Source organism: Scomber scombrus, chromosome 10 (assembly GCF_963691925.1).
Source record: "Scomber scombrus chromosome 10, fScoSco1.1, whole genome shotgun sequence".
NCBI lineage: Eukaryota > Metazoa > Chordata > Actinopteri > Scombriformes > Scombridae > Scomber > Scomber scombrus.
Window position 1 is genome coordinate 28,140,095 of NC_084979.1, and position 14,768 is coordinate 28,154,862.

The 14,768-nt window shown below is 39.7% G+C and overlaps 1 protein-coding gene across 1 annotated transcript in view; it reads right to left on the minus strand.

Annotated features, from left to right (window-relative positions):
• Positions 1–7,400: 7,400 nt before the first annotated feature.
• Positions 7,401–14,768, minus strand: part of LOC133987725 (uncharacterized) — a 46,531-nt gene continuing 39,163 nt past the window's right edge. Inside the window, exon 17 of the mRNA XM_062427169.1 lies at positions 7,401–7,761. Within this exon, the coding sequence (XP_062283153.1) occupies positions 7,660–7,761 (102 nt within the window). The 3' untranslated portion in view covers positions 7,401–7,659. The remainder of the gene's footprint in view (positions 7,762–14,768) is intronic.

Consider the following 14,768-nt stretch of genomic DNA (forward strand, 5'->3'; position numbering starts at 1 on the left):
GTGTGTTTTCAAGTGGCCTTTAACAAACATCGTTCAATGAAATTACTAGATGTTTGCAGGAAAAATGACAGACGATGAGTATGTGATCGAGTGGAGGAGTTGAACCAGGTTAAGAGTACAGATGTTACGGTGGCCGAGACCCGCCAACGCTGCAAATAAAAGTAACGCTGCAAACAAAAACAAACGCTGCTGCAAATAAAAAGAAACGCTGCTGCAAATAAAAAGAAACGCTGTTGCAAATAAAAGAAGCTCATATGCTGTATGTATATGTTTTTCATAAAGATTGTTTTTATGGTTGATTAGTGTTTTTTGTTATGAGTGAATAAATGACTGATTGATGGATGGATTGATTTGTATATTTGAGTGTTGAGCAGCACTGGTGCCCAGGGCAGTAGACACTGAGCAATTAATCACATAATAATTTCATACACAATATCCACGTAGTGAAATATATACAGATGCAACACCACACAACTCGGACGGCGCGAGTGTTATTGTCTTGTTATTACAGTCGTGAATATGGCATAACTATTGCACGGCGATCCGTCCCCCAACATTTTAATCAGTTGTTCCTGGTCCCATCGCGGATATTTCCTGAAAATTTCATCCAAATCCGTCCATAACTTTTCGAGTTATGTCTATAAAGGTAAGTTGGATAAAACACCGGAGGCCGCCACCTTGCTTTTCTGTTTATCAAATGGAGCAAGCCTATTGGGCTATCGCGGTCACGTGTCGACCGTGCCACCTCTCGCGGACCAAAATGTTACTACGCCCAGGTAGAAAACTAGTCCTGTGTAAAATGCCTCGCCGTAAAGATCGGGCAGGATTTTTTGCGATGAACTTTTTGCTGTGAGCTTAAATTTGCAGCGTGTTTCTTTTATTTGCAGCAGCGTTTCTTTTTATTTGCAGCGTTTCTTTTATTTGCAGCAGCATTTCTTTTTATTTGCAGCGTTTCTTTTATTTGCAGCAGCGTTTCTTTTTATTTGCAGCGTTTCTTTTATTTGCAGCGGCGTTTGTTTTTGTTTGCAGCGTTACTTTTATTTGCAGCGTTGGCGGGTCTCGGCCACCGTAAGATGTGTCATCAAAACCAAATAATAGTTTGCGGGGTCTAAAGTTGACTTTTGTGCTGCGGTCGTTGTTTTTTTTTTTCATCGAAAAACTTTAATCCAGAGTTGAGCTGTGTAGTCTAGTATGAAGGGCACGCTCACAATACTGGAGAGCAATTTTCACTTTCAGCCACTAGGAGGAGCACTGTTTTTGTAAACCACCTCGACCTTATTTTGAAGAGGAGCGACAAGGTGAATGTTTAGTCCTTCCCTCGGCTACTTTGACTTGAAAGTAAGTTGCTAGCTAGCTGACTGGAGGGAACATGGGGCAGACAAACCCACACAAAAGTCCAGAGTGGAAAAACTGCGGACCTGACACCAATCACCAAACTAGTACATCAACATTTGTAACAGCCTCTCTTGAAGGCTGATTATCATTTAAATAAATACAAGTTTGTGCAGTTAAAGCTTTTTGTTTGTTATGAATATTTGAAATTATTTTTGACACATTATCTATTTAGCTCTTGTGAATGTTGGCATGCAGCGAATATTCGGTTAGTTGTCGGTCATACCAACCGGTAAGTCGACCTAGTCCCTAGTTCAGACCAGGCGGGGAGTTCTGGTCCTCTGAAATGATGCGAACGCGGAAGTAACTTAAAACTGCATTCTATCATAAGGCCACCAGGGGGCAACCGTTTTGGTGTCAAAAGGACTTCCGACTCTATACAAGTCAATGGAGAATTCACCAACTTCTCACTTGATTTCTAACCTCGGTAAACGTTTTCAAAATGTGTTTATGGTCTCAATCGCTAGTTTAAAGCCTTCTTCAATGCAGTATGATGTTCATTTCTGAAATTTTGGCCTCCCTGATTTTATATTTGACGATAAAGCAGGGTATGCATTAGGACGTGGCTACGTCATGATTGACAGGTTGATTGGTTCACAGGTTCAGGAGGACGCCTCATTCTCCTGATGCCCATTTAAGTAGAATCCGTGTTTGTTTTTTGACCCAGCATGCACCTGAAATTTTCAAGATGGCGCTGCCCAGATCCGAAGCTATTCGCTTCCAAGCAGCAGTCCACAAACCAATGGGTGACGTCACAGATGTTACGTCCATTTTATATACAGTCTATAGTTCAGACATGTCTGTTATAACAGGACAAGGAAGAGTGTGTGCTGTTAAAGTCTTTACATAACAAAGTTAAACATTTACTTCAGGAGAAAGTGTGTGTAGTTTTATGGAAATGGACAAAACCCAATTATCACACTCAAGTAGGTAGCTTACCCACACTGATGCACTTGTAGCTCTTTGAATGGGTTGTAGTTTTTGCTTTGTGCTCAATAAAAATATTGTTTATCTTAAAATAACAAAGGTTTAAATTTCTGATAGCAGTTGCTGCTTTAAAATAAGCCCCAAGGACACACTTCATTTTTTCAATGAAAGATGAGATGTTGTATTAAATACAGGTTAAAGAAACTAGTGGAGCAAGGCCAACAGGATGCTGGCCAACGTGCATGTTTACTGGTAATGAATCAGTAATAATAATAAGTTTGTGTAGATGCAGAGATTTCATTAAAATCTGTTTTTTTTTCCTTTTTACAGCAAAATGTGCAACTTTTCATGTTTTACTTTGGCAGATAACATAATGATATTTCATGTTATTCATTCAAAACTAGGAGGCACCATAATGAAAGAATTTTGAATGAAAGAGAACATTTTAATTTCTCAATTTTTTATTTTATGATTTTCTTCTAAAACGAGAACACGGCCAAGTGATTTACAGAGCATGCGTGATGTAGTCGATGAAAAATGTGATTTAATTTCAGGGAAAAAATCTATAAAAATAAGTTTTCTTAGCTTTCACAGTTTCTGTCAGTAGTTAGTCAAATGAAAATCATCATCATCATACTCAGTGTTCAATTCTCAAGTTTATGCTTCATTTTCTCACAACAGTACATGCACTGTTGGTTTCATACAGAAGACAAATTATCCTTGAATGATTCAGTGATCGTGAGTGAATGTATCCCCCTAAACATTTGCATGAATCTTTATATGCACATGCTGTGCTAAGAAAAAAAAAACATATCAAATATAGAACCACACTTTGAAAAAAAAAAGCTTTAGGAAAAATAAGAATAAGAACCATAATATGAAGAAGCATAATGAGAGTGAGGGCTCATTGCCTTGGTTGCCTTTCATTTTTGTATTTTTTATTTTACATTACTGTCACATACAGTATAAAGAAGTGAAGAGTGGCTGGCGGATATTATCAGAGGTTATGAGTTACCTCTGAATAGTTTGTTGAAACCGGTGTTTCTATGGTTTTAGTTACTGTAGTTGGCTGTAGAGGATATTTAACTTCATTATTGGATCATTATATCGAAGTCTAAATCAGGAAATTACCTTAATTAACGTTTTTGTCCTTTACACTGCCACAGTTCATTTGACTGTTTTGACTTGAGCAGTAATAGAGTGACAGGTTATTTTAGTGGCAGTGATGAACTTGTGGTTGAAGTTGTTTACTTTGAACATGTGAGTTATGTGTTTTGAGTGACTCACAGCAATTTGACGGACAAATAAAATGTGCCGCTCAGTACAAAATGATGTGAGTGTTTTGAGAACGGAAACAGTGATTCAGAAAATGTGCTTAAGCAACCGAGAAAAACTTCAAGATCCATACAAGTTACAATAGAAATAATCTGACATTTAGACAAACTGAACGGGGAAACGGTAGAATTAAATCTCTCTATTGTTTCCGACCTCCTAAAAAAAAAACCTGAACCAAAAGGGAAAAGCAGCCAATTCAAAATGAGTTTTCACTCTTATAACAACAAAGTGGAAGAAATATAGGCTGCAACTTATAACAAGGGCACAGTAAATGCAGTAATGTGTCTTATGTTTCACTTTAAAGTCCAGTTTACACCAAAGATTTGCGACGAGACAAAAAACCATTGTAGAACTTCACAGTAAACTGTCTCATCTGGACTCGAGCTGACTGGTGGCATCACCTGTAACTAGAACATAAAGCACGTCAGCAAAGTCAGCTGGTCAAGTCAGTTACAGTGCAGGTTTTGATGGATAAAAGAGAGGATCACAAACTGCCCTCTCCTGAGTCCTGTCTCAAGTTCATAGCATAAATATGCAAAAGCCTCCGTAGTATACTGTTGAAAAACACCTATGGGCAGCTCCAAATTCTCAACCCTCTCATTTTTTAAACAGTTTTTCGCTGTTTCATCAGTGCTAGAACTGCAACTGCAACAAGTAACTCAATATCAGTGTCCTCATTCATTCTTTAAGACCCGACAAAATTGTCTGATCTAGTCGCATTGGTGTAAACTGGCAGGTTAGAGAACATTGCTCACTGGTGCATTGCAACAAGAAGTAAGTTTCAACTTGTGTCGACGTGTATCTTTGTTCTAATTTGGCCTTTAAAGTGAAATTAAGTCTAAAGTAAGAGAGAAAATGGAAACCAGTGAAATTTTAACAAAAGAAAATTCAGTGTTAATGTGCAGTTCACACTCAGGAGTTAGGTTAATTATCTTTTTTTAATTTCATAAGAGGTACAAAGACACTGTCAGAGGGTGAAAAAAAAAAAAAAAGCTGTAATGATCCTTCCAGCTACAATTTTGACAAATTGGAAATAAAATAATAAATAATAAAATAATGAGATAACGCTCTGTGAAGGTAACATTTAATGAAATAGTTTTGCATGTTTCCTGCTAATGAATCACCAGTTTGTGTCGATGCAGAGATTTAATTAAAATCTGTTCTTTTTTACAACAAAATGTGCAACTTTTGGTGCTCAGTAAGGGGTCCGGTTCATTAGACCGCCATGATTAACAGTTTTAACTGCACACTGTGTTTCTGCTGCCATCTGATTAAAACGCCAGACACACACAACAAGATAAATCAGTTATAACTAGAGCTAAGAATACCTCTCTACCTTGTGAAGAGGAATATTGTTTTGCTCATCATGTCATTGCCACAGTGCAGATGTGGTCCTGAATCAGAAGTGGCCTTGGAGCTCCTCCCACAGCGCTGGGGTAGAAAATGTCCACGACCAGCGCACGACTGCATATTTAAGTACACCGGCCTCAGCCTCAGCCTCAGCTGGCCTCTCAAGTGTCTGTTTTGTTCCTCTGCCAACAGAGAGCTTTTGGTATTAGCCGCACACTTCAGCATCCGAGTGTTGTTTGATACTGCAGAGGAGTTTCAAATCTTTCATTACTGATTTGTCAAACCGGATGTCAATAAACATCAGGTCAACCCAAATCAATCCGACCTCTGACATGAACTGATGTGACACAGATCTGTTTTATATTCACAAAATTGATTTCCGCTGACATCATCAACCTGTCGTCCAGGTGCATGAGTTTAATACACTACACTTCATCACATTCAATGTATATTATATAAAAGGTAAATATTTGTACAACACAGAACAGTAAGGTACTAAAAATATCAACATTTAACAATATTATTAATGTTGTTTTTACAGAAAAATCTTGGTCAAACTGCTTGATATCTATCTGAGGTTATTTAACCTTTGTGTCGTCCTCCCGGGTCAAATTGACCCCGTCTGTTTTGACTGTTCCTTCTTTCCTTCCTTCCTTCCTTCCTTCCATCTGTCCTTCCTCCCTCCCTCCTTCTCTTTCTTTCCTTCCTCTCTTTCCTCCATTCCTTGTCCTTCCTTCCTCCCTCCCTCCTTCCTCCCTCCTTCTCTTTTTTTCCTTCCTCTTTCCTTCTGTCCTTCCTTCCTCCCTCCCTCCTTCTTCCCTCCCTCCTTCTCTTTCTTTCCTCCCCCTACCTTCCTCCCTTCCTCTGTCCTTCTTTACGTCCTTTCTCCCTTCCTCCATCCTACCTTCCTTCCTTCTTTCCTCTGTCCTTTCCTTCCTCCCTTCCTTCCTCCTTCCGTCCCTCTTTCCTTCCTTCCCCCTTCCTTCCTTCCTCTCTTCCTTCCTTCTTCCTCCATTCCATCCTTCCTTCCTCCCTCCCTTCCCCCTCCCTTCCCCCCTCCTTTCCTTCCTTCTTCCTCTCTTCCTACCTTGACTCGAGGACAACAGGAGGGTTAAGATGATGTGCGGTGAATCATGGGGCTTCAGTGTAAATAGAAGAATAGCAGAAACACATCATCAGCTTGTCTCTGATGTTACTGCTTTCATTTCATTCCACCTCCATCATTTTGGTTTTGTGTGTCAAGCTCATATCATGTGTAGAACATGTTAAATGAAGCCAGTGTGGAGGTGCCTTCAACCTGCATTCTTTCTAATGGCCACCAGGGGGCGTATTGAAGTTTACAAGAAAATGACCCTACGTCTCACTTGATTTATTCCCTCAGTAAACACTTTTTCACAGTTTTAAGTCTTATTCAATACAGCATGATGTTCATTTTATAAATTATAGTCCTGTTTAAAGTCAAATAAGACATCATCAAAATTCAGCATATGCTTCAGGACGTGGCGACATTTTGATTGACGAGTCGCTACCATGGCAACAATGTTAGTTATATAACATAACCATGGTGTAACCCTAGATTCACACCCAGGATAGACGTCGCTGCTGCTATTTCACAGTGTGTTTTGAGTTCATGAAAGGTCATTTTAACATTTTGACCACCTAAAAAAAAAGTCTTGTTCAGCATTTGGTTGTAGTAAAAGACTCTAAGGAGTTGGCTCTTCAGTTTTTTTCCAGTAAGTACATTTTGTTTTAACCAATTTAAGCCAATTGTTAGCATTAGCTTCAACACAGTTAACCATAATCTGCAAATGTACTGCGCTAACTCAGCTAGCAGCTAGTGATAGGGTCAGCTCCACCCTCTTGTCCGAATACGGTAACTTCTGGCTCCAAAAATAAAAGATGGCGATGGTAAAACACCGACAATGTTCATGTTTTGTTGGGTTGTTTTTTTTACAGTGTATTGTACGGATGCATTTGAGATCAAATTTAGTAGAAAAAGTAGTGATATTCTACCCCCCTTGTGGCCCAATTGTTGAAAAACGCATGCTAAAGTGCCCTCTTGGTTGGCAAAACAAACTAAACTGCCCCCTTGGGTGGCAAAACGTGCGCTAAAGTGCCCTCTTCAGTGGTGAGAACTCAAGCTGTATGTGCCCTTTTTTTTTCCGGCCCTGCCCTTCAAAAAGTCTGTGCACGCCACTGCTACTACAGTTATTGTTTCATATAGTTTGAGCCTCCAGAGCTGCCAGAAGTCTGCCAAGGGAAAGCTTCCTGAAGCTGGCCAACCAGAACTGAGTGGACTCATCGATTGGGGGCCTTTAAGAGTCAGGAGCTAAAACAGAGGCTGAACAGAGGGGTTACATAAAGGGTCAGTATGAGTTAAAGTGTTTTTTTAACTGTTAATAATGCTAAAACATACTTGTAGAGCCTTAGATTAAAAATACAGACCTGTAAATGTTTTCCCCCTAAACATTTTTTTCAAAAGCTGCCTTAAACTTCTGACTCTGTCATTACTGTCACGATTTTTAACTTTTGTCTCAGACAGACAAAAAATCCCACAGTGTTAAAGAGGCCTTAGGAGGATAGGATCTGTTTAATAATGATTATATGGCGATTATTAAATAAACTATATACAATGTGTACTCTTCACAGTATAACTCATACAACTTCGGCGTGGGTCCTCTTGAATTCATTGATGAACTGACAGATCAACCCAAAGAGCTCCTGAGAGTCTTGATCCGCTGGTTCCCCGAATTTCACCTTGACAAGAAAAAACAACAACAAAAACAAAAAAAACAGGATTAGTTTTTTGGAGATTAAGAATTTTAATCTGACAGCAATTACACTTTCTGAAACCTTTTGAGCTGACGGGGGAAAAAAAGTTATAATTAACTGCGTTTAACTTCCATTAGTGAACCACTGCCTGGGTTCTGCATATTGTTCTTAACAATGGTCTTTTGATATAATTACCTCATATCCTGCCGCAGCATGCAATCCAGGCCTTGATTGCACTTATACAATGAGGTAGACATGTAAGGTTGATTTAACACTTACACCTGGGCGTCTAAGGGTCACTGGTATAAAACATGTTGCTAATTCAAACAAGTCAAACTCGATCAGAAAGGGTCACAGCGGCCAAGTGTGATAATTGGCTCGGGGCTTGCTGCTGACTGTGCTGGTTGGAATCAGGTTCATGTTATGCCGCTGTGTCTCTAATTTTCAGTCTTTATGTTCAAAAAAATGTAAAATACCCTAAGGTGCTATATTTTGTTATTCTGTTCAAATGATTACTGACAAACTTACATTATGCACCACACATTTTTATTGCAGCTTAAACAGCCTAAAAGAAGTGGTTAGATATGATGGGAAATACGCTTATTTGCTTTCTTGCTGAGAATTAGATGAAAATTAGATCGACCTCTCGGTAAGAAAGCAACTAAGTGTGTTTCTTAAAACTTTTCTTTTAAACACTGCACAACTCAGGACTTACGTAGCAACAGTTTCCTTGTATTATAGACAGAATGATTGCATAGTTTATGAAGGTTAAATAGTCACAGAGACAACAGTTTTGTTTTTTTATGGGCAGCCTGACGTTTTCAGGATATAGTTATAGAGTTAGAGTTGGATGTGGATTTTCTTGAACCTTTGCTAATCAGGGACACTATCTTCATGCAATCTCTATTTATTTATATTTTTATCTCTCTCCTTTCACAGTGGGGTCCAACCATTTATTACATTTTGACATTTTGCAGACGCATTTATCCAAAATGACTTTCAAGCGTGGCAAGACAATCAACACTCAAAAGAGCTGAGATACAAATTCATCAATAAAGTAAAATAGTAGATGACTCGGTACAAGTGCAATAAGAGAAAATGGGTTTATTTCTTAAAGTAAGGAACAACTGGGAGTACAAAAGTGCATAAGAAATACAATAAACAACAAAAAAAGTAGTGCAACAATCAACAAAGTGCTAAAAAGTTAAAGAGCCTGAAGTGTTGAGATGTTCACAGAAGAGCTGAGTTTTCAGACGTTCCTTGAATGCACCACGCAGACCATGTGGAGCTGTGCAGAACCACAAACTACAAGAGTCTTGATCGTGATTGGTTATCGCTCAAACTCCTCAAATATTTCTTCAGCTTTTCCTGTCATGCAGTTTATGTCCAATAACTGTATTTAATTACTCTTTAACCCTCCTGTCGTCTTCCCGGGTCAAATTGACCCCATCTCTTTTGACTGTTCCTTCTTTCTTTCTTTCTTTCTTTCTTTCTTTCTTTCTTTCGTTCCTCCCTCCCTCCCTCCCTCCCTTCCTTCCTTCCTTCCTTACTCCTTTCCTTCCTCCCTCCCTCCTTATTTCTTTTTCTTCCTTCCTTCCTTCTTCCTCCCTTCCTTCCTTCCTCCTTACTCCTTTCCTTCCTTCCTTCCTTCCTCCCTCCCTCCATCCTTACTCCTTTCTTTTCTTTCTTCCTTCCTTCCTCCCTCCTTACTCTTTTCTTTCCTTCCTTCCTTCCTTCCTCCTTTCCTTCCTTCCTTCCTTCCTTCCTCCCTCCTTACTCCTTTTTTTCCTTCCTTCCTTCCTTCCTTACTCCTTTCCTTCTTTCCATCTTTCCTTCTTCCTTCCTTCCTCGACTCGAGGACAACAGGAGGGTTAAATGTAACTCTCTTTCAGTTGAGTCTCTCCTGATTGAACTACAGTCTTTAAAATATTTAAGCTTTCCCAATCAAAGCTACATACGTCTGTGTGAATTGAGATCCCTGATTTCCTGCTGTGGCGGCGACACCACGTAATTAGTAACAAGTATCAAGGTGACAGGAAAGGTTTGGAATTTGTCACGTCTGGATTTTGCACATGTGGCACTTTCGAAAATTGGGAAGGATCTATGAATAGTCATGAAGTTGTACAGAGCCACTGTTACATTCATCACCGGCACCACCTCAACCTCCTCTTGTTAATTTAACTGAGATTTAATGCTCATTTAAGCTTTTATTAAGAGGGTTTACTTATTTCACCACAATCCTTTTCCTCCGTCTATGTGTAACTATTTTCCATAAATGCTCATTTCCTCAATGTGTCTCTGACTGAATTAAGAATAATTCAATAGGATTAAAATGAAAACATGGTTCAATTACAACTATATTTACCATAATCTTAATTTTTAAATGACCTCAAACAGAGAAAACACAGTTATGAAATTAACTGACATGTATAATTATTAAATCCTCCTTAAGATTTTTAATTAGTTTACCTCAAAGGTGAATTTAAGTAATCACAAATACATATTTAGTGAATCTTAAATAGTCAATCACTGAATGGTTTTATAATGATTGGATAACACCTAAACTGACTGAAACATCCCCGAGCGCCAGATGTAATTGCTTACAGTGAATACGACTATATTAATGTGTCTTCTGACATTTGTGAAAGATTTACACAGGTGTGAGCCACCTGTTCTCAACAATGTCCCTTAAAGTGAAAGGGGGTTGTCAGCTCATCATTAACACCTGCTCTTTTTTTTTTCTCTCTTGCATCCAATGTGCAAATTAGTATGTTTGCACACTTTTCTCTCATTATTTTGCGCAATATGCCAGAAAAGCCTGATATTACGTTATAACTGAGATAAAAAAAAAGGAGTGTTGTTATTTCTCTGTTTGAGTGGTGAAATCTTCACAGCCTGTTGATCAACCTCACTGTGCATGTTTAACATTTCTTTATATGGGTTTTTTTTATATGCTTGCTCTGCCCAAAATATCAAACATACAACCACACTTCAAAAAAAGGAAGTGACTGCTGTACGAATCAATGTGTTTCCACCTCAGGTGCCTAATGAGGATAAGAAGGCTAATGAGATTGAGAGCTGGTTGCATGTGTTTTGTACCATGGTGGTGAGGTTTATGGTTATTCTGAGCTCCTTCATCTCCAAACTGGCATCAGACATGCGTTAAGACCTCCTCCAGACATGTTTGAAGACATGTAAAAATACTCTGCTTTTGTAAAGTAAAAATTCAAGAACACGTTTAAAAAAACAAATCTTTAAAAATGACATCTTAAAATTACAAATTAAATACCAGGCACGCAACATGTCCGAAACTGCATTAAAGCAAAGCACGTAACATAAAAGGTTTCCTTGTATTTAGTAGACTTTGAATGGTTTTTGAAGTCTTGCCTCCAGCATAGCAAAAAAAAAAAAAAAAACCTCTCCGCCAAAATTTCATGAGCTACTTCTATGTATAATACATTTTCATGTTGGCTAATTTAAGGGCAACATTATGAATTCTCCACCTCCGTGACAAGACGTGACTAAATATGACACCTTTTCCCCAACCTGCTGCTTCTTTACACAACACCACAGCACAGTCAGTCTCAATCATTTTCTCCGATGCTACTGAAGGGCTTTATTGTATATTCAGGAGGTTTCACACACACACACAATATCAGAACTGGGTCCCCACACAGTGAAATCAGGGGAGGAGGTTAGGGACGCAGGTGAGGCTTGAGGATTCTTGACACATCACTGGTCTGATTTTTAACTATACTTGGAGGAATGATGCTGGATTGTACTGTGATCTCATATCTGAAAAAAGACACATAATGACTAGATTGGGATGCTACAACAGAAAAAGCAACCTTTCAAATGTGTTGAAAAATAAACATGCAGGGGGGATAATCATGCATTTTTGCCCTGCTGCCTGCCTGGTGATTAAAAACATATCTCGTGGCCTGAGGGGGACGACTACAGTTAAAGGTCACAGTCTGAAAGGCTACAGCCACTACACCGCAAGACTATTTTCAATAATACTTGAAAGAGTGATTTATGTTAAAGATAAGGACTAAAGAGGACATCTGGTTGCAATAACCGGATCTTAAGCCATTTGATGGCAGCGAGAGCCGTAAACACATCATTGACATATCATCACTTTTTAGGTTGATAGATTTGTGTCTCATCGGTACATCTGTTTTAGGCTTTGTGATGAATGTAAGTAAATATTCAGTCTTTTTAGCTCTGTTATTTGGTCAGTTAAACTACTTATCTGATCTACAGTGTTCATCAACTACTCGCTAACTGTGTCTGTTTCATGTTTCATGCAGGGCAGATAGTGTAAAGTTGGTTTTTAGAGCCTTTTTTAACCCGAACAGGCCCAAAAAAACAAGACAATGAGTTGAAAGACAATATAAAGCTTCTTACATACAAGTATTCATACGATCCATTGTTAATATGAACACTTTGATTATAGCTGCATAAAGGATTTATTGTATCCTGAGGATGTTTTACTTTAAGCTCATGGAGGTCTGAACATTACACACAAAAGCCATTACATTATGCTTTGTTGATTTCTTGCATTAAATCTGCACCAGTCCCAAAAGAATAGATGTATATTAGAGGGACTATATAAGTTCAGACTGAATTTAGCATTGTTGTAAAAAGGAGAAGAAGAAGGAAAAAAAAGTGCAGCCTTCTTAGTCATTTCAATGAGGCCAGTCTGCAAAAAACAAAGTGTGGCTCAGCAAAATAAAGTTGAACTTGACTCAGCTTTCACCACAATATAATTCAGCAAGGCACTGCAATGGCCAATCAAATTATTCTGTAACAAGTGTTCTATCCTTCCTTCTTTCCTTCCTTCCTTCCTCCTTCTTTCCGCCCTTATTTCCTCCGTTCTTTCCTTCCTCCCTTCCTTCTGTCCTTCCTTCTTCCTTCCTTCCTTCCTTCTTCCTTCATTCCTTCCTTCCTTCCTTCCTCCATTCCTTCCTTCCTTCCTCCATTCCTTCCTCCATTCCTTCCTTCCTTCCTTCTTCCTTCCTCCATTCCTTCCTCCTTCTTTCCTCCCTTATTTCCTCCGTTCTTTCCTTCCTCCCCTCCTTCTGTCCTTCCTTCTTCCTTCCTCCATTCCTTCCTCCCTCCTTTCCTTCCTTCTTCCTTCCTCCTTCCTTCCTTCATTCCTTCCTTCCTTCCTTCTTCCTTCATTCCTTCCTTCCTCCCTTCCTTCCTCTATTCCTTCCTTCCTTCCTTCTTCCTTCCTCCATTCCTTCCTTCCTTCTTTCCTTCCTCCTTCTTTCCTCCCTTATTTCCTCCGTTCTCTCCTTCCTCCCTTCCTTATGTCCTTCCTTCTTCCTTCCTCCATTCCTTCCTCCCTCCTTTCCTTCCTTCTTCCTTCTTCCTTCCTCCATTCCTTCCTTCCTCCCTCCTTTCCTTCCTTCCTCCCTCCTTTCCTTCCTTCCTCCCTCCTTTCCTTCCTTCTTCTTTCCTCCATTCCTTCCTTTCTTCCTCCCTCCTTTCCTTCCTTCTTCCTTCCTTCCTCCATTCCTTCCTTCCTCCTTTCCTTCCTTCCTCCTTTCCTTCCTTCCTTCCTTCTTCCTTCCTCCATTCCTTCCTTCATCCTTTCCTTCCTTCTTCCTTCCTTCATTCCTTCCTTCCTTCCTCCATTCCTTCCTTCCTTCCTTCTTCCTTCCTCCATTCCTTCCTTCTTCCTTCCCCCATTCCTTCCTTCCTTCCTTCCTTCACCAAGGCACTGCAATGGCCAATCAAATTATTCTGTAACAAGTGTGTGTTTATTCTACAGTTTACTTTGAGACTGCAGATAAAATAGTTCCTTTGCAGAGTTGTAAAATCCTTTCTGTGAGTATTATAAACCTCTGTTTGGTGTTTTGGTGTCTGATAAGCCTTCAAATTCACAGATCCTGGATCATGTATTCATTCAAGTAACACTCCTCTCCTCCACACCTCCCAGCCTTCTGTGCTGTTTTAACCATCCTGTTGTCCTTGAGTCAAGGAAGGAAGGAAGGAAAGAAGGAAGGAAGGAAAGATGGAAGGATGAAAGGAAGGAAAGGAGGAAGGAATGATGGAAGGGAGGAAGGAATGAAAGGAGGAAGGAAGGACAGAGGACAGAAGGAAGGTAGGAGGGAGGGAGGAAAGAAGGAATGAGGGAGGTAGGGGGAAAGGAGAAGAGGAAGGGAGGAAGGAAAGGAGGAAGGAAGGAAGAAAGGCAAGAAAGGAAGGAAGGAAGGTAGGAGGGAGGGAGGAAAGAAGGAATGAGGGAGGTAGGGGGAAAGGAAAAGAGGAAGGGAGGAAGGAAGGACAGAGGAAAGAAGGAAGAGAGAAAGGGAGGGAGGAAGGAAAGGAAGGAAGGACGGAAGGGAGGAAAGAGAGAGGAACGAAAGAAAGAGAGAAGGAAGGACGAAGGACAGACGGAAGGAAGGAAGGGAGGAAAGAAGGAACAGTCAAAACAGACAGGGTCAATTTGTCTCGGGAGGACGACACAAAGGTTAAAGCAGGGCTGTTTCTTAATGCCCACTAAGAGTCTCCAGCTTTTAGTGTTTTTCCAGGGCTTTTGGAGTATTAGTGGCGAGCCATAACATGAGTGTGCATCAGTGTTTTTCTGGCAAACTAAAAGAAGTTGTTTACCTGTTGGAGGTGTGTTGTTTGCATACGAGTCTGTTATCTGCAGCTCTTCATCTCACATCTTGTTGTGGCTTATTCTGCTTGTACTATCCCTCCCTGCAGTATTTTAAATCTAAATAACTCACAAAATAGCTCAAAATAGCTCAAAATATCTAAACATCTTGTTGGATCTTGAGGAATATCACTGCTAACGAAGCACCACTAATTCAGTGATAATCACATTTCATTTCCTGTATAGACTGCACTTATATCTAGCGCCTTACTAACTTAATGGACAAAGCACTTTACAATGTTTTTGGCCTCTCATTGCAGCAGTGAGGCTTGCCATGGCTATCCCAGCTGTGAGACTGTGAAACACTTTTCATCACACAGTG